Here is a 24,217-nt window from a genome sequence, read left to right on the forward strand (position 1 = left end):
ACCTGGGAAATCACATCACATTAGCAGTATACTTACAACCCATCAACGACCTCCCATCACACTTAGGGTAAAATTCAGACCCCAGCCCAGACCCCAGGGCAAGGCAAGCCCTGCTCTCCTCCCAGAACTGTCCTCTCACAGCCCGCCCATTCACAGCACTCCAGCCACACCACTGCTTCCTGCTCCTTGCACTCCCCGACCTCATTCCTCCTTCAGGGCCACTGCACGTGCTCTTCCTTGTGCCTGTAGAAGCCTCCCTCTCATCAGGGCATGGCTAGCTCCTTATATTTCAGGTCAGATGTCACCTCCACAGAGAAGCTTGACTGGACTCGCCAGCTCCAGTAGCCACGCAGCCCCTTCTTCCTCCTGGTTTAGCACGTGCTCTCCCGCATGACTCTTTCATGCTGTTACTGCACTGTCCTGCCCCCCGGAATGTAAGTACCCGGAGATCAGGGTGTTTGTCTGTCTTGTTCGTCACTGTCCCTGCACAGGGCACAGGCCCACAACCAATACTTGCGGAATAAGTAAACAAGCAGGAAGAAGGATGGACCTTTCGTCATACTTAAGACTTTAGCCACCTCTTTGAAAATGGAGAAAGAGCTCCAAGGCAAGACATGGAGGTGGCCTCTAGGAACTGGAGAAGACAAGGAAATGGATTATCCCCAGAGCCTCCAGAAGTCACCCATCCCTGCTGATTCCAGCCTTCCACCGCTGGAAGATAATAAATGTGCGCCACGGTAAGCCACTAAGCTTGCCACAGCAGCAACAGGAAGCTAATGCTTTGTCCAACAGGAAGAAGACCAGAAGGGATTATAACTGGGGTTTCAAACTCACAAGCCCTAGGGTACGGCAGATAAATTAAGAGTAAAGCAGGACGAGGGGCTGCCTTTTCGAGAGAGCAGCTCCTACTCAGCTTTGATTCCTGTCACGCTGCAGTGTGGGTTCCACCTTCAGTATTTCAGGAGAGGCTAAAGAGATGTGTGCTCATGAGATACCATCCCATTTTTAAATGTTGGCATCTAATTCAAACAATGAAATAACACACAGCCAAATAAAGCGTTATCAGTAAGCTACAGGAAAAAAAAAGAAAGAAAGCCTCAGCCATATCTCATAATCCAGCTCACACTTGCCCCTTTCCACAAGCTTTCTGACCCACCCAGCTTTCAGAGACCTCCCACATCTCTGAATTTCACAGAACCATCCACGTTGGCATTGATCCATGCCCCCCACCTTGGGTGATGATAACAAATAATACTGGCTAAGACTGACTAGTTGCCAGTAACTATCTTCATTCCCCCTAATTCTAATCTTTACAGAAGCTCTAGAAGGTATCATCCTACCCACTTACAGGTTAAAAAAAAAAGAAAAGAAACAGCAGCTCAGAGAAGTAAATTACTTACTTACCTCCCCAAGACACCACTGCTCTAAAAGCAGAGCTGAGATCTGATCTCAGGTCTGACATTCCAAAGTCCATGCCTTTGCCACACTGCCAAGCAACATTTTTTATTCTGTATAGAGACTGCACATCTGGTCTGCACAATTGGATTATAAACTCTGAGGGAACAAGGAACACAGGTATGCCCCCCAGTCACCTCTACTTTCATCAACCACGTGACAGATGACTCCCACACCCAGGAATCAAACCTTGTTCAAGCCTGGCTCCTGTACTTACTGGCTAGGTAAACCTTAAGGTTCAATTTTTCATCTGTAAGGCAGGGATGATAAAAACACCCATGTGGGAGGGTTGAGGTGTGACATAAAGCAACTAGCACATGCTAAGCTTTTGATAAACTATAGCACTTACTATTATGTACCAGATGATGAACTAGACTCTACGCGAAACATAAGAAAATATCTTCTCTGAGTGGACAGTCCAGCAAACAAAATAAGACAGGTGTCAGTGAAACATCAGCCCTAATAATCAGTACATAAACTATGCTGCATATGCTGTATGGTATCTGCTATAGTTTCAAGCTCAGATGTGCTTTGAATCCTTCATACCAAGCTCAAAGGTTAGACCTGGCCCACCACAGACAGGTGAGGAGAAGCAGGAAGGTAACACAGGGAGGGGGCAAAGTTCAAGAAGGCCCAGAAGCAGAGGTTTGTGGCAGGACAGCGAATGATTAACCTGACTGCTGAGGCAGAACGTTCTAGGGAGTGGCAGCAGAGATTCCTGGAAAGGCAGGCTGAAGACAATGGTCAAGGACCTCAAACACCACACTTCGAGGCTTCAACTTTTTCCTGCAAGTTCTAGATAGAGAAAAAGTTCAAGAGGGGGTAGTGACGTGACCAGAGCTGGGTTTTGAGAAGAGTGAGCAACATGGACACATGCAGATTGAACAGGGCAAGCGAGGCGATGGCTGGGCGCCATGGTAAGCATGACTGAAGTCACCCGAGCCTGTGCGGGGTGACAGCGGTGACCCCAATGGCCCTTCACCTCCACAAGCCATGAGCCTGGCACAACGCCTCAGATATATGAGGTTTTCCCAAAAAATGAAACCGAAAGACTAAATGGCTGTGTGTGCACAGGAAGTCCCCGCGTTCAGACTGAACAGAGACGAGAACTACCAAACCCCGAGTTCTGAGGTAACATCCGGTCCTCGGCATTTTCGTCCCTTTTAAATGAAACCAAGTCAAGGTAACAGGAAGAACACGGGATAGCTGTCCAAAGAGTCAAAGATACCCCTTCCCTACGGTGCAGTCACTGAAAGTGGGTGGTTTCCCATCTAGGACTTCACGTCCCAGACCCCCTCGCAGCTAGGTGGGGTCACGTGACTAGTTCTCACCAATGCAAAGTGGGTGGGAAGTGCTGCCTGGGTCAGGGCCATGCAAGCGGACGTGCCCTGTCCATACTCCTCCCCTCCCGCCAGCTGGAGTGGTGGCATCATAGGACGGAAAGTGCCTGGATCCCTGAACCACCCCTCCTCCTCGTGGAAGAAAGTCACCCACCAACCAGGAGCACCCACTCTGGACTGCTACAGGAACGAAATAAGGCTCTACAGCACCGAGTCACTGCCACTTTGAGAGGTGTTCCCACAGCAAACATTACTCCAATTAAGACAGTGGCTAATGCTATGGAAAACAGTGTGGAGATTCCTTAAAAAACTGGAAATAGAACTGCCATATGACCCAGCAATCCCACTTCTGGGCATACACACTGAGGAAACCAGATCTGAAAGAGACACGTGCACCCCAATGTTCATCGCAGCACTGTTTATAATAGCCAGGACATGGAAGCAACCTAGATGTCCATCAGCAGATGAATGGATAAGGAAGCTGTGGTACATATACACCATGGAATATTACTCAGCCGTTAAAAATAATTCATTTGAATCAGTCCTAATGAGATGGATGAAACTGGAGCCCATTATACAGAGTGAAGTAAGCCAGAAATATAAAGAACATTACAGCATACTAACACATATATATGGAATTTAGAAAGATGGTAACAATAACCCTATATGCAAAACAGAAAAAGAGACACAGAAGTACAGAACAGACTTTTGAACTCTGTGGGAGAAGGTGAGGGTGGGATGTTTCGAAAGAACAGCATGTATATTATCTATGGTGAAACAGGTCACCAGCCCAGGTGGGATGCATGAGACAAGTGCTCGGGCCTGGTGCACTGGGAAGACCCAGAGGAATCGGGTGGAGAGGGAGGTGGGAGGGGCGATCGGGGTGGGGAATACGTGTAAATCTATGGCTGATTCATATCAATGTATGACAAAGCCCACTGAAATGCTGTGAAGTAATTAGCCTCCAACTAATTAAAAAAAAATAAAAAATAAGACAGTGGCTGAAATCACTGTGGGATAAAAATCACTACCTCCACCCCAGGAGAGAGTCTATTTAAAAAATAAAAAAACAGGAAGCCAACTCCAGGAGGAATGGGAGTAGAATCCAAAGAGTTTAGGAAAATCTGATTCATGTCTTCCAGAAGGAGGAACCATAAACACAGCCAAAAATTCAAGTTGGCAGAGTCAGCCCCGCCAGGACGTGATCTTTTGACTAAGCTGTGCCCAAAAGCAGAATGAGGGGCCTTACAAAAGGAGAGGATGAAGAGTTCAGATTTCTCAAAGGTGGTGCCAGTGCAGATCTGGCCCCAACCAATGATTCTCCTGGTTTGGGGCCAGCGGTGCCCACAAATCCCAACATTTGACTTCGACAGTACATGAAAACACCCAGATTACAAGACAGAAAGGACACATCCTTGCTGTAAAAGTCCCTCAGGGCCCAAACTCATTAGCACCATAACCCTTGTTCTGAATTTAAAAGAAAAAACCCTTAGAGTTGCAGAGGACAGAGAAGAGCAGACGCCTGGAGCGCCAAGACCTTGCACAATCATGCATTTGGGGTGCATATTCTCTCCAGCACGCAACAGTGTGTGGGTGTACACGTTTCTGGTTTGGAAAGTACACAAAGGACAGAATTCAAGATTCGTCTTCCTTTCTCCAATAACCCCCCTCCCCCACCCAGAGGAGAAATTCCATCAACCCAGAATCTGGCCTGAAAGGAAACAGCTAGGGACAAGAGCCCCAGAGAACAGCAGCCTCTCTATTACTGAGGAGGCTGCTGCGGCAAGTCACGCAAAGCCAGCCCTCCTTCCTGTCCTCACAGTCCTGGCGCAGACCCAGGCCCCACTCCACAGTCATCCCAGCTTTGCCCCTCCTCTTCACGGACCCAAAATAAGAATGTGGGGCTTCTCATTTCTTTCTGTGGATGGCATCACAAACTCTCCTGGTCTCCAAACTCCCCCATTCCCTCATTCCCCATTCCCTCATTCAGCTGCCTGCAAGGTTCATGCCTCAGTCTATCTACTGCTTCTCCTCTAAATCCTTTCCTTCTTTCCTGCTCCTAAGGACAGCACCCAAGTCCAGGCCCTCTGAACTCTCACTCCAGGATCTTGCAATGACCTCCAAACAGGGATCCCAGTTCCCAGTGTCCCCCTTCTCCAATCTACACTGAACACTGCTCCCACTGATTGATCGCGTCACCCTCTTGTCCAAAGACCCGCAGTGGGTCCCTACTGCATTTAAATAGGAATGTGAACATGATACAATTCCATCATGCAGCCTTCCTTACCCTGCCAGCTTCAAATACTCTCTCTCACCAATGAGTTCAGTCTGTACTTTACCTAAATCTGTGCTGACCATTACAGTAGCCCCCAGACACATGTAACTACCAAGCACCTGAAATGTGGCTAATGTGACTGAGAAACTAAATGTTTAATTTTATTTCATTTCAATCAACTTAAATTTTAAAACTGATGCTCAAGACTCCATTATTATAAATTTTTTAAAGTATGTCTGGAACAACTTTGGCAACTAAGTCCATTTTTTCAACTGCAGATCTTATGAAATCTAAATACAGATCAAATAAGTCCAATGAACAGTCCACACTTAAGTTGAGATGTTCTGTAATAAAACTGATACCGGAATTTAAGACGTAGTATAAAAAAAGGACGGAGAAGGCAATGGCACCCCACTCCAGTACTCTTGCCTGGAAAATCCCATGGATGGAGGAGCCTGGTAGGCTGCGGTCCATGGGGTCCCTAAGAGTCGACCAAAACTGAGCGACTTCACTTTCACTTTTCACTTTCACACACTGAAGGAAATGGCAACCCACTGCAGTGTTCTTGCCTGGAGACTCCCAGGGATGGGGGAGCCTGGTGGGCTGCCGTCTATGGGGTCACACAGAGTCAGACACGACTGAAGTGACTTAGCAGCATAAAAAAAGGAATGTAAATTATATCATTAATGATTTTTTATACTGATGATGTGATGAAATGACAGTATTTTGGACATACTGGGGTAAAAAAAAAATTGTTTCACTGTTTCTTTTTACTTTTTTTCCACCATAAATATTAGAATTGTTAAACTACATACATCCCTCAGATATTTCTATTGGACTGACTGAGTTCTTCCCTAGGACATTTACTAGTTGAACTTTGTGTTAGATTTGTGACAGGGGCTATATCTACTCTGTAATCTCTTTAAGGGAACATTTCCCTTCATTCATCACTATAATAGTAATAATAGCAACAAATATAAAGAGACTTATTAGGTGACAGATACGCTTTAAGCATTTATATCTGTTAACTCATTTAATCCTAGTAATAGCCCTAAGAGACAGGTATGTCACTATCCCTCTTTTGCTGATGGGGAAACTGAGACCCAGAGTGTTTAACTAACACTTAGGAATTTGAGGTAACTAACTTGAGATCAAGCAGCTAGTTAAGTGACAAACCTGGCACCAGAACCCAGACAGTTTCTAGAGCCCATACACATACTAATACGCCAACTGCTGGCCCTCTACTTAGCCAGTACCCAATACTTAGTCCTGTTGTGGCAGTCAGGAAACATGCATCAGACAAACAAGCACAACTTCTCCTGCCTGGCAAGGCCGATGGCTAGGCTACAGCAATAGAAGTGATAGTCAAAGATTATAAAAGAAAAATGGGGGGGCGGGTGTGGTGAAAGAGAAGAGGACAGCAAGAGTCCAAGAATATAAGTTTATGAGCGTCTACAGTAACTTCTGCAACGAAAGTGACAGCTAATATCAAGCAAGCTTAACTTTCTGTTTTCAGGACGTTGCTGGAAAACACATTTTTCCAGGATCAGAGATTCAGCTTTCTTATCCATGGAGGGGCCATTCAATTCTGAAATTCCAGACCCATTATAGGAGATGAAGCACTGAGCAGAAGCCTGGAACATCACCTGGGGCTTGGCCAGTGTCCCTGCCATTCCAAAGTTGAATAAGAAATTGCTCTGGGCCTATTTGTTGTTGTTCAGTCATTAAGTGGTGTCCAGCTCTTTGTGACCCTATGGACTGTAGCCTGCCAGGCTCCTCTGTCTGTAAACAGACAGATTTAATCTTCAGTTCAGTTCAGTTCAGTCGCTCAGTCGTGTCCGACTCTTTGCGACCCCATGAATCACAGCATGCCAGGCCTCCCTGTCCATCACCAGCTCCCGGAGTTTACTCAAACTCATGCCCATCGATTCAGTGATGCCATCCAGCCATCTCATCCTCTGCCGTCCCCTTCTCCTCCTGCCCCCAATCCCTCCAAGCATCAGGGTCTTTTCCAATGAGTCAACTCTCCGCATGAGGTGGCCAAAGTATTGGAGTTTCAGCTTCAGCATCAGTCCTTCCAATGAACACCCAGGACTGATCTCCTTCAGGATGGACTGGTTGGATCTCCTTGCAGTCCAAGGGACTCTCAAGAGTCTTCTCCAACACCACAGTTCAAAAGTATCAATTTTTCAGCACTTAGCTTTCTTCATGGTCCAACTCTCACATCCATACATGACCACTGGAGAAACCATAGCCTTGACCAGACGGACCTTTGTTGGCAAAGTAATGTCTCTGCTTTTTAATATGCTATCTAGGTTGGTCATAACTTTCCTTCCAAGGAGGAAGTGTCTTTTAATTTCATGGCTGCAGTCACCATCTGCAGTGATTTTGGAGGCCAAAAAAATTAAGTCTGACACTGTTTCCACTGTCTCCCCATCTATTTCCCATGAGGTGATGAGACCAGATGCCATGATCTTAGTTTTCTGAATGTTGAGCTTTAAGCCAACTTTTTCACTCTCCTCTTTCACTTTCATCAAGAGGCTTTTTAGTTCCTCTTCACTCTCTGCCATAAGTGTGGTGTCATCTGCATATCTGAGGTTATTGATATTTCTCCCGGCAATCTTAATTCCAGCTTGTGCTTCTTCCAGCCCAACGTTTCTCATGATGTACTCTGCATATAAGTTAAATAAGCAGGGTGACAATATACAGCCTTGACGTACTCCTTTTCCTATTTGGAACCAGTCTGTTGTTACATGTACAGTTCTAACTGTTGCTTCCTGACCTGCATACAGGTTTCTCAAGAGGCAAGTCAGGTGGTTTGGTATTCCCATCTCCCTCAGAATTTTCCACAGTTTACTGTGATCCACACAGTCAAAGGCTTTGGCATAATCAATAAAGCAGAAATAGATGTTTTTCTGGAACTCTCTTGCTTTTTCGATGATCCAGCGGATACTGGCAATTTGATCTCTGGTTCCTCTGCCTTTTCTAAATCCAGCTTGAACATCTGGAAGTTCTCGGTTCACGTATTGCTGAAGCCTGGCTTGGAGAATTTTGAGCATTACTTTACTAGCGTATGAGATGAGTGCAATTGTGCGATAGTTTGAGCATTCTTTGGGATTGCCTTTCTTAGGGATTGGAATGAAAACTGACCTTTTCCAGTCCTGTGGCCACTGCTGAGTTTTCCAAATTTGCTGGCATATTGAGTGCAGCACTTTCACAGCATCATCTTTCAGGATTTGAAATAGCTCAACTGGCATTCCATCACCTCCACTAGCTTTGTTCGTAGTGATGCTTTCTAAGGCCCACTTGACTTCACATTCCAGGATGTCTGTCTCTAGGTGAGTGATCACACCATTGTGATTATCTGGGTCATGAAGATCTTTTTTGTACAGTTCTGTGTATTCTTGCCATCTCTTCTTACTTCAGGTAAAAGAAAACTGAAACTGAAATACCAACATTACAAAGTTTCCACACACTCTTAAGTGGAAAAAACCGTCAAAGGTTAAAGCAAGTAATACTCACAGGTCACATCTTTCCATACAATGAGACCTCACCTTGAGGTGAAGTTTCATAAATAAAGCAGAACTATTAGGAGTTTGGCTGAGGCTCCATGACCACCTATGAGACCCTTTGAAAGGAGAGACCCAATTTCAGACAACAGTGTGCAAGGCTGTGAGTGTTAATATTAAGTGGCAACTTGACTGGGTGAAGGGATTCCCAGATAGCAAGCTGGTAAAACATTATTTCTAGGTGTGTCTGTGAGGTTGTTTCTGGAAAAGATTAACATTTGAGTTGGCAGACCCAAAAAAGATCGCCCTCACCGATATACAGGGGCAGCATCCAATCCGTTGACAGTCTGAATAGAACAAAAAGGTGCAGGAAGGGCAAATTCACTCTCTCCTGTTTGAAATGAGACATCTATCTTTTCTTGCTCTCAGACTTCAGCATTCCTGGTTCTCAGGCCTTTGATGTGAAAACATCCCTGGTACCCTCTGCAAGCTGAAGAACCAAGAAAGCCAGAGGTGTAATTCCAGTTCAAACCAAAGCCTGAGAACCAACAGAGCTGATGTTGTGTGAGCCACCACTCATAATATCATAATATCTCTCTCTTTCTCTCCCCCTCTCCCCATATGCATGTGTTTGGTTCTGTCTCTCTGGAGAACCTTACTGATGCAGGGACTTACAGAAGACCCTAAACCAACTGCTACATGATGTGCTCCACCATCCTGCCCAATACTGAGATATGACAGTTACAGTCAAATCAGTCCAGGACAACTGCCTGATGCTTGAAAGGCAAGAGAATGAAAAACGCCACTGATAAATTCAGCAGAGAATCCATGTGACCTGAAGCCCAAGTCCAAAGGCTGAACTCTGGGACAGACGGGAAGCAGGTAAGGGCCCATCAGAAGTACCCAGGCAGGGGAAGAAGAAGGCAGTTCCCTGGGGATAAGGCCAAGGTCTGTCCTTCTTAAATGGTGGGATGCCCGCCTCCTCTGCTACCTACACGCCTCAGGCCCAACTTGTGCTAGCTATGCTACCTACTCACGTTCAGCCCTCAGTCAAGACGAAAGATGAAACTCTGGTTCCTATGAAGTTAGTGAATCCTGTCCATCTAAACAACAGAGGCGAATGGAAGAATTCCATTACCAAACCCCCACCCTAAATCCCACGTCTCTATCTCCCCACTGTCTACTAAACTTAACATTAATGTACCCGGCCACCACGTCTTCCCACATCCTGTCCTGCTTGATCTTCTGCTTCCACACTTAACACCTGCTCTCCCACCTCCTCCTTCAACCTTTCAACCACTTTCACGTGCCAAATCCTCCTCTTCAGCAGCCTCTCCTCTTTACGGCCTATTCTCCCCCCTCTCTCTCCTCTTCAAGGAGCAAGTTCGAACCCATTATTGTATAGAAACTGCTACTGAAGATCTACAGAAAAAGGAATTCCCTGGAACACTGAGTCCCCTACTCCACTCTGAGACGACTGGAAATTCCACAGATGTTTAAATCTGGAAAATGCTGAATATTTCATCTGCTTCTTAGAGTTACACAGTGCACCGTAGTATATCAAAGGCTCTGAGAAATCCTATAGTTAAGAAATTGTTCAAATGGACACAGTTCCCTGTGCCGAGCCCTAGAGGACACATTTAGATGTGGTTTAACAACTAGAATCCTAGGGTACAAACACACTGAGGGATGAAAGGAGGAAAAGAAAGGAGGAGGAAAGAATCCCATCACCAGCCCATCTCCACTCAGTACCTGGTGGGCATCTCCCGACGGGATGATGTAGGCCTGGATTGGTTCTGTCACGTACTCCAAGTTCCTCATGGCTTGTCTCAGCTGCCGAAGCAGCTCTGAAGTTACCTTTGGAGCCATTCTGCTGTCTGCAACAACAAGAGAGTTTGTTCCAAAACCAGTCAGACTGTCCCACGTAACTCAATGACCAGCTGAGTTCCAGAGAGGTACGTTGTATAAAAACTGATGATCTACACTGAAACACCATGATCCTCCAAAGTCCATAGTTTACACTGGAGTTCACTGTTGGTGCTGTACATTCTATGGGTCTTGACAAATGTATAATGACGTGTACCCATCATTATGATTTAAGAGTTTAATAATTTTTATTGCCCTCAAATCCTCTCTGCTCAGTCCATTCATTCTTCCTTTCTCTCCTCCAATCCCTTGGTATGACTAATCTTTTTACTGCCTTCATAGTTTTGCCATTTCCAGGAAGTCACATTGTTGTAATCATACAGTATAAAGCCTTTTCAGATTGGCTTCTTTCACTTAGCAATGTGGATTTAAGGTTCCTCCATGTCTTTTCATGACTTAATAGTTCATCTCTTTTTATTGCTGACTATTATTCCATTGTCTGGATATACCACAGCTTATTAATATTTATCCATTCACAAACTGGAAGACATCTTGGTTATTGTTCCTAAGTTTTGGCAATTTTGAATAAAGCTGCTATAAACATCCATGTTGCAGGTTTTTGTATGGACGTAAGTTTTCAATTCCTTTGGCAAAATACCACGGAGCATGACTGCTGGATCATATGGTAAGAGTATATTTGGTTTCTAAGAAACTAGCAAATGTCTGCTAATGTGGCTGTACCATTTTGCATTGCCACCATTAATGAATTCAAGTTCCTGTTGGTCCACATCCTAGCCAGCATTTGGTGTTTTCAGACTTTGGGATTTTACCAACCAATTTTTCAAACAAACAAAAAATACTTGGCTTAACCAAAAACATCCGAATGCACCATGCTTTAAATAATGGAGAGTTATATTGAGGCCATTGTACTACAGGTTATCTTTAAGAATTTCACCCTGGGGCTTCCCTGGTGGTCTAGTGGTTAAGAATCCACTTGCCAACGCAGGAGACATGAACTCGAGCCCTGGTTCCAGAGTCTCCCACAGGCTGCAGATCAGCTAAGCCTGTGTGCCACAACTATTGAGCTATTGCTCTAGTGCCTGGAAGCCACAACAACTGAGCCCATATGCTGCAACTACTGAAGCTCACGCACCCTAGAGCCGATGCTCTGCAACAAGAGAAACCACTGCTAGGAGAAGCCCGTGCACTGCAATGAAGAGTAGCCCCCTCTTGCTGTAGCTAGAGAAAGCCCAAGTGCAGCCCGGAAGACTCAGCACAGCCAAAAATAAAATAAATAAATCTTTTTTTTAAAAGTTTATACCCTGACTCATTGTAGCTTATAGTCTGCTAGGTATGGATCCTTTTTTTAATTTTGGTTCTTTTTCTTTAACAGTTTTATCTGGTGCTTCTCCATCACCACCACCACCTTGGGCTATAAAAGCCTCAGTCTTTATGGTTATCTCCAATAGATTCCCCTACAGGGTATGGTCCTAATCTTGGGACTCACTGGGAAAGTGCCCCCATCTTATTCATAATCTGCAAGGGCAGCTTCAGTTACTGGGCTCAGAGCTCCCACTCAGAAGTTTCCAAAAGACAGAAGTCTCCAAAAGAGAGAGACACCAGAAACGGTCCTATTCATGAATCAAACATGTCCATGATCCCTGCATTACAGTTGCTTCTGAATACTTTTCAGAGGCACATCCTTTCCTTTTGTCTGTCCTACTGAGCCTATAATTTCTTATGTACATGAAAAAGAGGGATCAGAAGTATCTAATGACCTAAATTTACATGTTAATACCTCCACTGGGTTCAAAATAAAGCCTATTGTGACTTCACAAGCTTGCCAGCATCTGAAAACTTTATTATGATGTCTTTCAGGATTTCGGAATAAATTTGTGTTTCCAAATCATATTTCTGAGCAATTTAATATTTTTAAAAGTCAAGCACACATCCTTTGGAGCAGTATTCCAACCTTGGTGGCACATGAGAGCTACCTAGGGAGTACAGCCTGAGCATCTGGAATTTTAAAAAGCAACTATATGATAGAAACCAGTGTATTTTCTTTTGAGATCATTAATTTCCTCTGTTCTTCCAAATAGAAGAAATTGACTTCTATTGACACATCCTGACTTAAGGATTTTGCTGGCACTGACTAGGTGTTTATTGTGCTGACTGTAGTACGGATCAATATGATCAGTTACTGACTTCATCAGTGAAGTCAACAGACCCAATGGCAAGCACAAAATCTTCAGTTACAAGTGGCACTAGTGGTAAAGAACCTGACTGCCAATGCGGGAAACAGAAGAGACATGGGTTCAATCCCTGAGTGAGGAAGATCCCCTGGAGGAGGGATGGCAACCACTCCAATGTTTATGCCTGGAGAATCCCATGGACAGAGGGGTCTGGCTACAGTCCACAGGGTCACAAAGGGTCAGACACAACTGACACGACAGCACAGCAAGCAAACACTGAAAACCATCAAAGGCAAGATGGAGCTGGTCAAGGGCATCTCTGCTTCCTGGTCGCCACAGCCTGCTTCCTCAGCACACACTCTGACCTTCATCACCATCTCTCGCCTCATTACTTACATTCCTCCTCTAGACTGGCCTCCCTCAGGATCACCAGCGTCCTCAGTTTCACTCCACTACAGGGGCATCTTCACACTTTCCTCCACAATGCCACCTGCCACCCTCACCACTATTAACATCTCCCCTGAGCCCACCTTCCTCATCCCTCATGCCCTTCACATTTGGTCAATGTCCTCAGTCTGATGCAGACATGTCTTTGTCACCTATATGAGACTCAACAAAAAGATTCCCAATACCACAGCCAACAAATAGGATGGCTGTGGCTGAGGCAACAAATGGGCTGTGGCCATGGAGGCAGCTATCATGGAGATGGATACAATGAGAAACGGTGGCTGCAGGACAACAGGCCTTTCAAGTGAGTGTAAGCAGGCCTTACAAGCTGCTCTAGTGAGCAGCTGGAGTTGAGGAGGAGACAAGGCAGGTACAATTACGAGACCTGACCACTGAGGCGGCAGCAGCTGAAACGACAGTCACGATGGAGGAGATGAAAATCATGGCTGGTGATCCTCATAGGCTAGTTTTTATGAGGATTAAATGTACTACCATATGGGAAGCATTTAGAAACAGCGCCTGGCACATAGTAAATGTTGTGTTTGCAATTACTAGAGGTAGATACACAATTAACTACAATAACTGTGAAAGCAATGTGAGAAATGGTGAGAAATGGTGGATATATCACTTCTCCTTAAGGCAGTTGCCATGTCATCTTCATCCCTGAATCCATGTACCTAGCCCAGCATCTCAAACATGCATAAGCTCACTTGAAGATGGCTGAATGAGTACCACAGCTCTGTGCCTATCTTTTCAGACTCAACAAAACAAGGATGAATCTTCTGTGAAAGAAAGCTAGCATCCTAAAAGATGCCATATTTTAGCATCTGCTCATTCCACATCCCATTACTTTTCAAAAACGTTAGAAGCAGCCAAGAGCTAATCAGGGTGTGCAGAGACGTGGGGAGCCAAGAACAACAAACCTAGTGCATGATGTAAAATTAGCCCATACATTGCCAGGTATTTTTAAATCATGCTCTAAAAAGAATGACTCATTTGAAAGTCTCTTGCATATGTGGGTCTGCTTTTAGAAATAAGTTCCTAAGCCTTCAACCTTTATCACAAACAAAAGACTTTTCACCGCTTGGAATTACATGAAGAGCACACCCTATTTACCTCACTGGGTGGCTAGAAGAATTTAACATGAGAGCCTGTGTGAAAGCATCATGAACGGCAACTGATACACTGTAGAAGCTTAAGAAATATGACTTCAATCTGAATCTGAAGCACCAGCTGGGATTCCTACATGTCTTGTTACCAGAATAGAAGGGGCTGGTTTACTCCAATTTCAGCATCTTAACATTTTCACAGATGCCAAGCTGCTCTTCCAGCACCCAGAGCTTTTAGAGTTTGTTGCTCTGTCCCACTGCTGAGCAAGCGCCAAGAGCTTTATACACTAGTGGTTAATCCTCATAATAATCCCTGCCAGGGAGGTTCGACTCTTCCCATTTCACAGATAAACAAACAGAAGTCAAATACTTGATGACCCAAGTCAAGTGGGTCATCAGGACGAGGACCCAGGGCCTATCCAATTACCAAGCCCATGCACTGATACATCATATTATCTAGAGAACATAACAGAGGCGGCTCTCTTAAAGCAATTCTAAAGACCAAAGGAGTCAAAACAAGTGGGCTCCAGTTTCCAGCTGGAATTTACGACCTCAGACAACTGAAGCGCCCTGAACCTCTATTTCTTCATATGTAATAAAAAGAGAAGTTCTCACCAAACTCTAAATCCAATGGTTCTATCACTTTTCCCTGTCCTACTTCCTCTTCTTCTCAGTCCTTCCTCTCCTTCCTCCTAACATGGCCCAAAATGTGTTGGATACAGCCACATTTTTAAAGAAAAAGGACCTAAAATTGCATATAGTAACAGCATTGATCTTCCAAAGAGAGATCAGTTATGGTTTCTAATGTGCTTCGTGGGATTGATCTTTTTCAGTCAACTAGAAGGAAACACTGTAGTCCTCCTGGGTAGTCCACAGAAAAGGGACTGGAAATATAGAAAAATACCACTTTTTTTCGGAATTTGGGTTTCTGGCAACCCAACGATATAACTAATCAGTTCTGGGAAGAGGATATGGTTACAGAAATCTTTCCCCAAAGGATTTTCCTGAATGCCTGTTCAATTTATAAAGCACAATAATACATTATAAACTTATTTCATAGTCTTAAGATGAAAACTGAAAGCCAATCTCTAAGGATGTCAATAAATTATATTAGAAATTAGAAAAATCAGACTAGAACTTTTTCAATAACAACCTATCTCTACCACTACCACCACCACCATGCCAAGAACAATGAATTCAAAAACCATATGTCTCTACTTTCTACTGAAAAAAAGTAACATACAAAAATGCTATAGACACGTGTATATATATATATATATATACACACACACACAAAATACACACATACACACAATAACCAACAACCCAGGAAGCCAAAGGACAAAATGGTTTTTAATTTCCAGACATACATCCCCTCATCTCTAGTCATGATCAATTATTAACCCCTTACCCTCCCTTCTCTCTCAACTTGGTGCTGAAGTTGAGGAATCTAAAATTCTTCCGAGATGTTCCGTCTAAAGTAAGAGGCAAAATTATTACCTGTTTCCACACCTGGGTCTCCTGAGTATGTCAACTCTTTAGGTTCAATTATTCTTAAATTTTTCAGCTGAAAATCCTGGTAGTTTGCCCTAAGGAAAAGAAAGAATAGGCTATTGCAGACTTTGACCTCAGTAAACGTGGCAAGGTTTAGTCAGAGAGGAACATCAACTTGACTTAGCAATCTTCCTTTATGAGATGGAAAAACTCTCACCCCAATATCAGTGATGAAATAAGTAAGTTTCAGATAAAACATCACCATGGCAGGTAAATCTCAATCTCAGTCTCTAATTCATGAATTTTCTTCCACTATAAACAGATCCTAAATTCATACAGAAATGCAAAGAATCCGAAATAACCAAAACAATCATGAAAAAGAACAAAGCTGAAGGATTCAACCTTTCCTGACTTTAAAATTAATAAAACTATAGTAATCAAGACAGTGTGGTACTAGCATAAAGATAGACTTATATATCAATGAGGGCTTCCCTGGTGGCTCAGTGGTAAAGAATCTGCCTGCCAATATAGGAGACATGGGTTCAGTCACTGGGTCAGGAAGATCCCCTGGAGAAGGAAATAGTAACCCACCACAGTATTCTTGCCTGGGAAATCCCATGGACAGAGGAACCTGGCGGGTTATAGTCTATGGGGTCGCAAACGAGTTGGACACAACTTAGCGACTAAACAGCAATAACCAGATGTACCTCCTAAGAAATCTGTATGCATGTCAAAAAGCAACAATTCGAACGAGACATGAAACAATGAACTGGCTCAAAATTGGGAAAGGAGTATGTCAAGGCTGTATACTGTAACCCTGTTTATTTAGCTTACATGTAGAATACATCATAAGAAATGCTGGGCTAGATGAATCAAGAGTGCCGGGAGAAATATCAACAACTTCAGATATGTAGATGATACCACCCTAATGGCAGAAAGCAGAGAAGAACTAAAGAGCCTCTTGATGAGGGTAAAAGAGAAGAGTGAAAAAATTCAACATTCAAAAAACGAAGATCATGGCATCTGGTCTCACTGCTTCACAGCAAATAGATTGGGGGCAGGGGGGATAGAAACAGTGGCCGACTTTATGTTCTTGGGCTCCAAAATCACTGCTGATGGTGACTGTAGCCACAAAATTAAAAGATGCTTGCTCCTTGGAAGAAAAGCTATGACAAACCTAGACAGCGTATTAAAAAGCAGAGACATCACTTTGCCAACAAAGGTTCATATAGTCAAAGCTATGGTTTCTCCAGTAGTCATGTATGGATGTGAGAGCTGGACCATAAAGAAGGTGAATGCCAAAGAGTTGATATTTCTGAACTGTGGTGCTGGAGAAGGCTCTTGAGAGTCAGAGTCCCTTGGACTGCAAGGAGATCAAACCAGTCAATCCTAAAGGAAATCAGTCCTGAATGTCCATTGGAAGGACTGATGCTGAAGCTGAAACTCCAGTACTTTGGCCACCTGATGCAAACAGCTGACTCGTTGGAAAAGACCCTGGTGCTGGGAAAGATTGAGGGGAAGAAGAAAAGGGGGCAACAGAGAATGAGATGATTGGAAGGTATCACCAACTCAATGGACATGAGTTTGAGCAAACTCTGGGAGATGGTGAAGGACAGGGAAGCCTGGCACGCTGCACCCCATGGGGTCACAAAGAGTCGGACACGACTTAGCAACTGAACAACAACAACAACATCTAATGGAGAAAAATATAGTCTCTTCAACAAATGATGATGGGACAAATGGATATCCACATGTAAAACAAGGAAGTTGAACTTCCACCTTCACACCATATACAAAAATTAACTCAAAATGGATCACAGACATAAATGTTTTCTTAGAAGAAAACACAGACATAAATCTGCCTGACTGAATTAGGCAATGATTTCTTAGATATGACATCAAAAGCATATGCAGCAAAAGAAAAACAGACAGGACTTCATTAAAGACTTTAATGCTTCAAAGGATACCATGAAGAAAGTGAAAAGACAACCCATAAAATAAAATATTTGCAACTTAAATATATGATAAGATTCTGGTATCCAGAGTATATAAAGAACTACTATAGGGACTTGCCTGGTAGTCCAGTGGTTAAGCAACCACTTGCCAATACAGGGCACATGGGTTCAGTCCCTGATCTGGGAAGATCCCACAAGCCATGGGGCAACTAATCCCATGAGCTGCAACTACTAAAGCCCACATGCCCTTGAGCCTGAAATGAGAAGCCCCTGAAACGAGAAGCCCATACATTGCAACTAGAAAGTAGCCTCTGCTCACCACAACTAGAGAAGGCTGCACCCAGCAACAAAGACCCAGCACAGCCAAAAATACATAAAACTTTTTTTTAAAAGGACTATTACAACTCAACAATAAAAAAAAAAATATTACAAGTTTTAAATGGTCAAAGGTTCCAAATAGACATTTCTCCTAATTAGATATACAAGTGGCCAGTAATCAACATGAAAAGGTTTTCAGCATCATTATTCATAAGGGAAATGCAAATGAAAACCACAACGAGATACCGCTTCACACCCACTAGGAAGATTATAATTAAAAACAACAAAAAAAAGACAGTAACAAGTATGGGCAAGGATGTGGAAAAATTGGAACAACCAGAAAATCACTGGTGGGAATGTAAAATAGTACAGTAGCTTTGGAAAACAGTCCAGCATTCCTCAAAAGATTAAATACAGTCTTAGCCTATGACCCAGAAATTTCACTCCTAGGTACATACCAAAGGAAACTGAAAACACAAGTCCACATGAAAACTTGCACACAAAGTTCACAGAAGCATTATTCATGATATTCTAAAGGTAGAAACAACCCATACATCCATCAATTGATGGATAAATAAAAGTGGTCTAAGCATACAATGGACTATTATTTGGCAATAAAAAGGAATAATTACTGATATATGCTACAACCTAGTAAAGCTGGGAAACATTTTATGCTAAGTGAAAAAAGCCAAAGACAACCATATATTGTATGATTTCATATGCAGTGTCCAAAAGAAACAAATCCATAGAGAGAGAGTAGGCAGTGGTTGCTTGGACCTAGGGTGGAGCTGGAAATAAGGACTAACTGCACTGGGTACAGGGCTTCTTCCGGGGAGGATTAAAATTTCCTGAAAACTGATCATGGTAATGGTTGTACAACTCTGGGAATATTCTCAAAACCACTGAGTTGTACTTTTTAATAGGTAAATTGTGTGGTACACGAATTATATCTCAATAAAGTTGTTATAATATTTTACAAAGTAAAAAAACCTCTTTTCCTTGGACAGGAAACAAGTCACATTCTCACCTGGTTTCCCTTGACTTCATATACACTTTTAAAAGATGGTGAGCCAAGGATGTCAATTTCTCTACCTACTCAAGTTTAACTGGTGCCAGTGACTGGTTCACAGACAGGACAAGAGCGCTGGAGGGAAACTATTCAAAAGCAGCCCTATTCATTCACTTTACAAGAGAAGAAACAACTCGCCACAGGCCATAAACATTAGGAGCTGCAAAGACAAGACCAGAAATCAGTCTGACAGGTGATGTTCCCAGAGAACTTGAGTTCAAGCACTCTCTGTCCGCATCACCAACTCCATCTTCCTGTAAGGATCAAAGGAGCCACAAAGCAGCTACACATTAAAACAATCATGCTCCTGTCATATCCCGGTCTCTGCAGAGTCTGAGATCCATCCACCCTTCACTTGCTTGGACAGACACATTCTCCGGCTCTCAGAGCAAGGTTATCATTAAATGTTAGAGCTAGAATATACCTGAGGGATGATCCAACTCAGCTCCCACCTCTAGAAAGAAACTGAGAGACAGAGATCAACAAATTGCTCAAGGCCTCAGAGCTATTTGATGACACAGCTAGTCTAGAACTGGAGTCTAGGCCTCCCAAGTTTCACTTCAGTGCTCTTTGCCTGACCAGGACTTCTTCAGCCTGTGGCTGTTGTTGTTTAGTCACTATCGTGTGTCTGACTCTTGCAAGCCCATGAACTGCTGCCTGCCAGGCTCCTCTGTTCATGGCATTTCCCGGGCAAGAATACTGGAGTGGGTTGCCATTTCCACCCAGGGATCGAACCCATGTCTCCTGTTGGGTAGGAGATTCTTTACCACTGAACCACCTGAGAAGCCTCTTCTCCAGCCAACACCTTCTCGATGTCATGATGTGCCATGAGATGAGTAAGAGGAAAGAAGCATGCAGAGAACTTCCTATTCAATCTATTTATAAGATGGTTATGGCACATTTTTCTCCCTCTCTCTTTTTAAAGAAATCCCTACAGTGTTATTACCCTCCCCATGCCCCCAGTCCATGATGAGAATCACACATGTATATCACTCAGGATGGGGCAAATCAAGGACCAAGATGCTCAGTCATGCCCTGTAAGGTGAGACAAGGGTAGAACAGAACAGGTTCTAGGGTGAAGAAGTGGGCAATGTTATTTTTGCCTACCCAGGATCCAACCCTCCTCCTTTTGATCAGAGCACCTTGGTTTTCCTTCTGAAAATGTCTCTTCTCCACTTTCAGCCCACAGAGTTGGAATGAGTCTCACCTGTTCACCTACCAAGTTCTGGGACCCAGGCCTGCTCAATCCATCCTTCCAAACCAGCGATGGACATAGGATCAATCCATCCTTCCAAACCAGCGATGGACATAGGATCAATCCATCCTTCCAAACCAGCGATGGACATAGGACCAAATCAGTCCAGTGAGGATCAGATTTGGAATTTCTGCTCCAACCATTAGGTAAAAAGACCCTATTTCTGCTGGGGTTGTCAGACCACAACTGTCATAACCTGCCAAAGGAGAAAGTCTGCCTGACAACACTAAAGAAATCAAAGCCAAGAAGTGCAAGAGAGAAACCAAGTTTTGAAGCTGGTGTGGTCACCTGGACTCAGCTGCACTAGAAGCTGGTTCAACCCCTTAACTAAGTCAATTTGAGTTTAGTTTCCATCATCTAAACCGAGTCATGTTTACAATAATAGCACTCAAATTCTGCCATTAGGGGAAGTACTTGGGGCAAATGGCCCCCCTTCTCTCAGCTCTCAGTGGTAAGAAAGTCTCTCTCAGTTGATGCCTAAAGACCCTTCTACCCCTAAAATGTTGTGAGTCTATGAAGCCAGCAAAGACCAACTTGGTCCTCAAAGGCTACTTCTCAGCCTAGGGGCCTAACTCAGGATCCACTCATCTGACCCCACCTCCAGCACCTAACACACAGGCAGCTCCTTCCCCGTGCAGGTTAGCCACACATCAGACACCCTTTCACAGGGTGGGCAGGTTCTCTACTCATCCCTAACATGCTGTGGCAAGGCCAAGTTCAACTCAAGGTCGGCTTGGGATTTGTCCACTCACAAACACCAGCACAAACCTTGGTCTGTGTTCAGCAAGTGAGTCTGCCCAGGCTGCGAAGCTTATTCATTCAAGTTTCAGCTGATTAGAGGATGGCTGACCTCGTGTGGATTGCCAGGGTGCTTGGCTTCTGACCTTTGTGACCCTCAAGGTATCTCTCAGCCTGCTCCCATTTTGTTAGCTGCTCTGATAAGTATTCCCTGGGTATGGGGGAAGCACAGGCTGCAACCTGTTAATGTGAGACCAGAGGATTATCCTTCTCACCTCCCTGAATCCAGGGAGAACTCGGGGCAGGTTACTGGTGGGACTTTCCTGGAGATTATGCCCAAGTATTATTCCCTAGCCTCTGAAAACACTTGGTGGGGAAGGGCCCGCGGTTGCCGATCCTTGTGGCGGTGACAGATCAGTAAGGCGAATTGCAGGTGTCATACTGTCAGGGTTGTAATTTGAGGATTAGATTCCCAGGGTAGAAGAGAGAGGGCAGGGGCTCGCCCGCCTCCCCGAACCCCAAGAAGAGTCGGTAGGGGTCAACTTCCTGCCAGAGCGGGGCCTCCTCACCCGACCCGGGAAGGGGCGGCGATGGCCACCGCCCCCTCGGGCCGATAGCCGCAGCTCGGCACACACACACGTCCGGGGACCCGGCTCGGGCTGCCTGGGGGTGCCGCGACCGCTGAAAACCAACCGGAACTTGCCCGGCTGCATGGTTCCCTCCCCCGTGGCCTCGTTCTGGGGGCTCCAGCCAGCCCCTGCCGGCGCCCGACTGCGGTGGGCCGCCCGCAGCTCCTCACCCGCTCGTCCCTGTCCTCCCGGGTGCAACACGCGTAGCCCAGGCCCGGGGGGCCGCGCGCTGCCCGGACGCCGGATCCCCGGCAGAGCGCCCTCACCTTACTCGCGGTGCCTTTCTGGAGGCTGCCATTCGGCGGTGACGTGCAGGGGCCCACGTCAGTGGAGCGCAGACCAGCTGATCGCCGGCGGACCTGCAGGAGCTAAGAAGGCCGGCGCGCGCGCCTAGCCGGGCACGCCCCGCCCTGCGGCGGGCGCCCGCGCCGCGGCCCCGCCTACCCCAGGCCCCGCCCACTCCCCCGCCGGACTGCCCACCCCGCTGAACCCATCTGCGTTCTCTTCTCAATCCCCGGGCTTCTTTCCTCGCGGCAAGTGACGGAATGGAGGCCGTGCCTTGGCGTGTGGTTTCGGTTCATTTTTCTCGCCATTCCCCAAAGAGGAAAAAGAAGGGCTTTGTCGGCCGAAGGGGCTGCAGCGGCGCGATGAGCTGCCCTTCAGGGATGATCTAGCGTTTAGGAGGAGGACGTACCCAGTTCTGAAAGTGCCTCAACACGATCTCACTTCCTTCCTGAAGCGTAAGCATATTCCCAAAGTCAATTATACAGGCAAAAGCCAGCTGCTCAGTCCACTTGGATAGCTAATAGGCATCTCAAACTTATGTCCGAACGGCACTCCTGGCCCAACGCACCAAAACAGAACCGTGCTCCCCGAGTCAGTGGATAAATCTTGGAGGCATCCTTGCCTCCTCTTTCACACCCTACATCCAGTCTGTCAGAAAATCGTGTTGGTCCTGTCTTCAATACAGATCCGTCATCCAACCTCTTCTCACTACCCCGACCTGTCCCCGCTCCTATGTCACTACCTTCTCACCCTTGTGATTGATGATTCTGGCTTCCCTAATACCACCAGCACCTGCACAGCCTAGCCTAAACTTAGTAGCCAGGTCAGTCCTTTCACGTCTGAGATCCTGTCCCTGCTCTGCTTAGCACTTTCTGTTTGTTCATCATTTCACTCAGGGTAAAAGCTCTGCTTGATTTGTCCCTAACCATTTCCTTCTGTTCTCACATTGCTCTCTCAGCTCCAGCAAAACTGACCTCCTTGCTTTCTTTGAAAAAGTTGGGTACACTCATGCCCCAAATATCCAGGCTCCCTTCCTCACCTTTCCCTCCTCTTGCCTTCAAGTCTTTGCTCAAGCATCACCTTCTCAACAGACCTACCATGCTCACCCTATTTAAAATTGTAAACCCCCCAAATTCCTAATCCCCTTACCCTGACCTGTTTTTTTCCACAGCACTTACTACCTTTTAACATGATAAAAAAATATATATGTATGTGTATATTGTATTCTGCCCCCACCTTATACACACACACAAGCACACACACACATCATAGCCATTAGTGCAGAAATGGTGTCTGTGTTGTTTAACGATGAACAATACCTGACATGTACTAAGTTCTCATTTTCTGCTTGAATGAATGTCCCCAGAATGTGCAGTACTCAAGGGTAGGGACAGTGGCTCTCTTGTTCATTGTTATGAACCTGGTGATTAAACCAACACTCGGAACAAAGTCAGCACTTCAGAAATATTTACTAAATGAAAGCAATCTACACCTCTTCCTTTGACCTTGGTGAAGCCCTGATACATCTGTAGCAAGCAGCTATGATGCATGCAAGAGCTTGGAGTCCTAGTTGTTATTCAGTCAGCATCTAGACAAGCTAAATTAGGGCCTGTAGAAAAAGTATAAAAGAACTAAAAGATGTGGCGCCTTGGAAAGTAGCAGATGTCTGTTTCATTTCCCCAAATTTATGAAGCCAAAAAAAAGATTGTAAATAAAATGACTGGTTCCAGCCCACATCTGAAAGATGGTGGGAAAGATCAAGTTGTAAGGGGAAAAAAAATAGATGTCAGAGAGACAGATTAAGTGGAACCTAAAGGGAGCAGGTATTTCGTAATCACATCGCCTAGAGTCTGCTCAAAATTTATCGCATCTGGCTTTAGGGGAGAAAGAAAAATACTTTGTGTTCTCTGAACCGGATTTGAATTTCTGTTTGCAGGATAACAAAGCATCCCTCCCCATCTTGAATTTCTTTCAGAAGAACCTCAGGGAGAAATTGTTGAGCCAAATCATCAGCGAGGGTGAGAACACTGGGGTTATGTCAGGCTCTCCTCCGATCTCTGAAGTCCGCACGTGTCTGAAGAGATGGAATAGTCATATTGACTAATACTTACTTTGTGCCTCAACCACAACAACCCAAGGAATAAAAGACTGTCATCCTCATTTCACTGTTGAGGAGACAGATTTGCAGAGGTTAAGTCACTTGCCCAAAGTTCTCAAGCTGGTAAGTGGTTGGACTGAGGTGTACATTCAGGCGACAGGATGGTTTCCTCGCCCTCAGACA

General features: G+C 44.9%; 1 protein-coding gene across 3 annotated transcripts in view; it reads right to left on the reverse strand.

Moving 5' to 3' along the window:
* XPNPEP1 (X-prolyl aminopeptidase 1) overlaps positions 1 to 22,070 on the reverse strand; it is a 52,211-nt gene extending 30,141 nt beyond the window's left edge. Inside the window, exons 1-3 of one of the 3 annotated variants that reach the window (XM_043925669.1) lie at positions 21,918 to 22,070; positions 15,694 to 15,782; positions 10,332 to 10,456 (exon numbers count right to left, since the gene is read on the reverse strand). In XM_043925669.1, coding sequence (XP_043781604.1) covers positions 10,332 to 10,456; positions 15,694 to 15,782; positions 21,918 to 21,949 — 246 coding nt within the window. In that variant the 5' untranslated portion in view covers positions 21,950 to 22,070. Of the gene's footprint in view, positions 1 to 10,331; positions 10,457 to 15,693; positions 15,783 to 21,297; positions 21,453 to 21,917 lie in introns of those variants that run through there. The other 2 variants (XM_043925671.1, XM_043925672.1) reach the window with 2 other exon arrangements.
* Between the last annotated feature and the right edge of the window lie 2,147 nt (positions 22,071 to 24,217).

The sequence above is a fragment of the Cervus elaphus genome, chromosome 15 (assembly GCF_910594005.1).
Source record: "Cervus elaphus chromosome 15, mCerEla1.1, whole genome shotgun sequence".
Classification (NCBI taxonomy): Eukaryota; Metazoa; Chordata; class Mammalia; order Artiodactyla; family Cervidae; genus Cervus; species Cervus elaphus.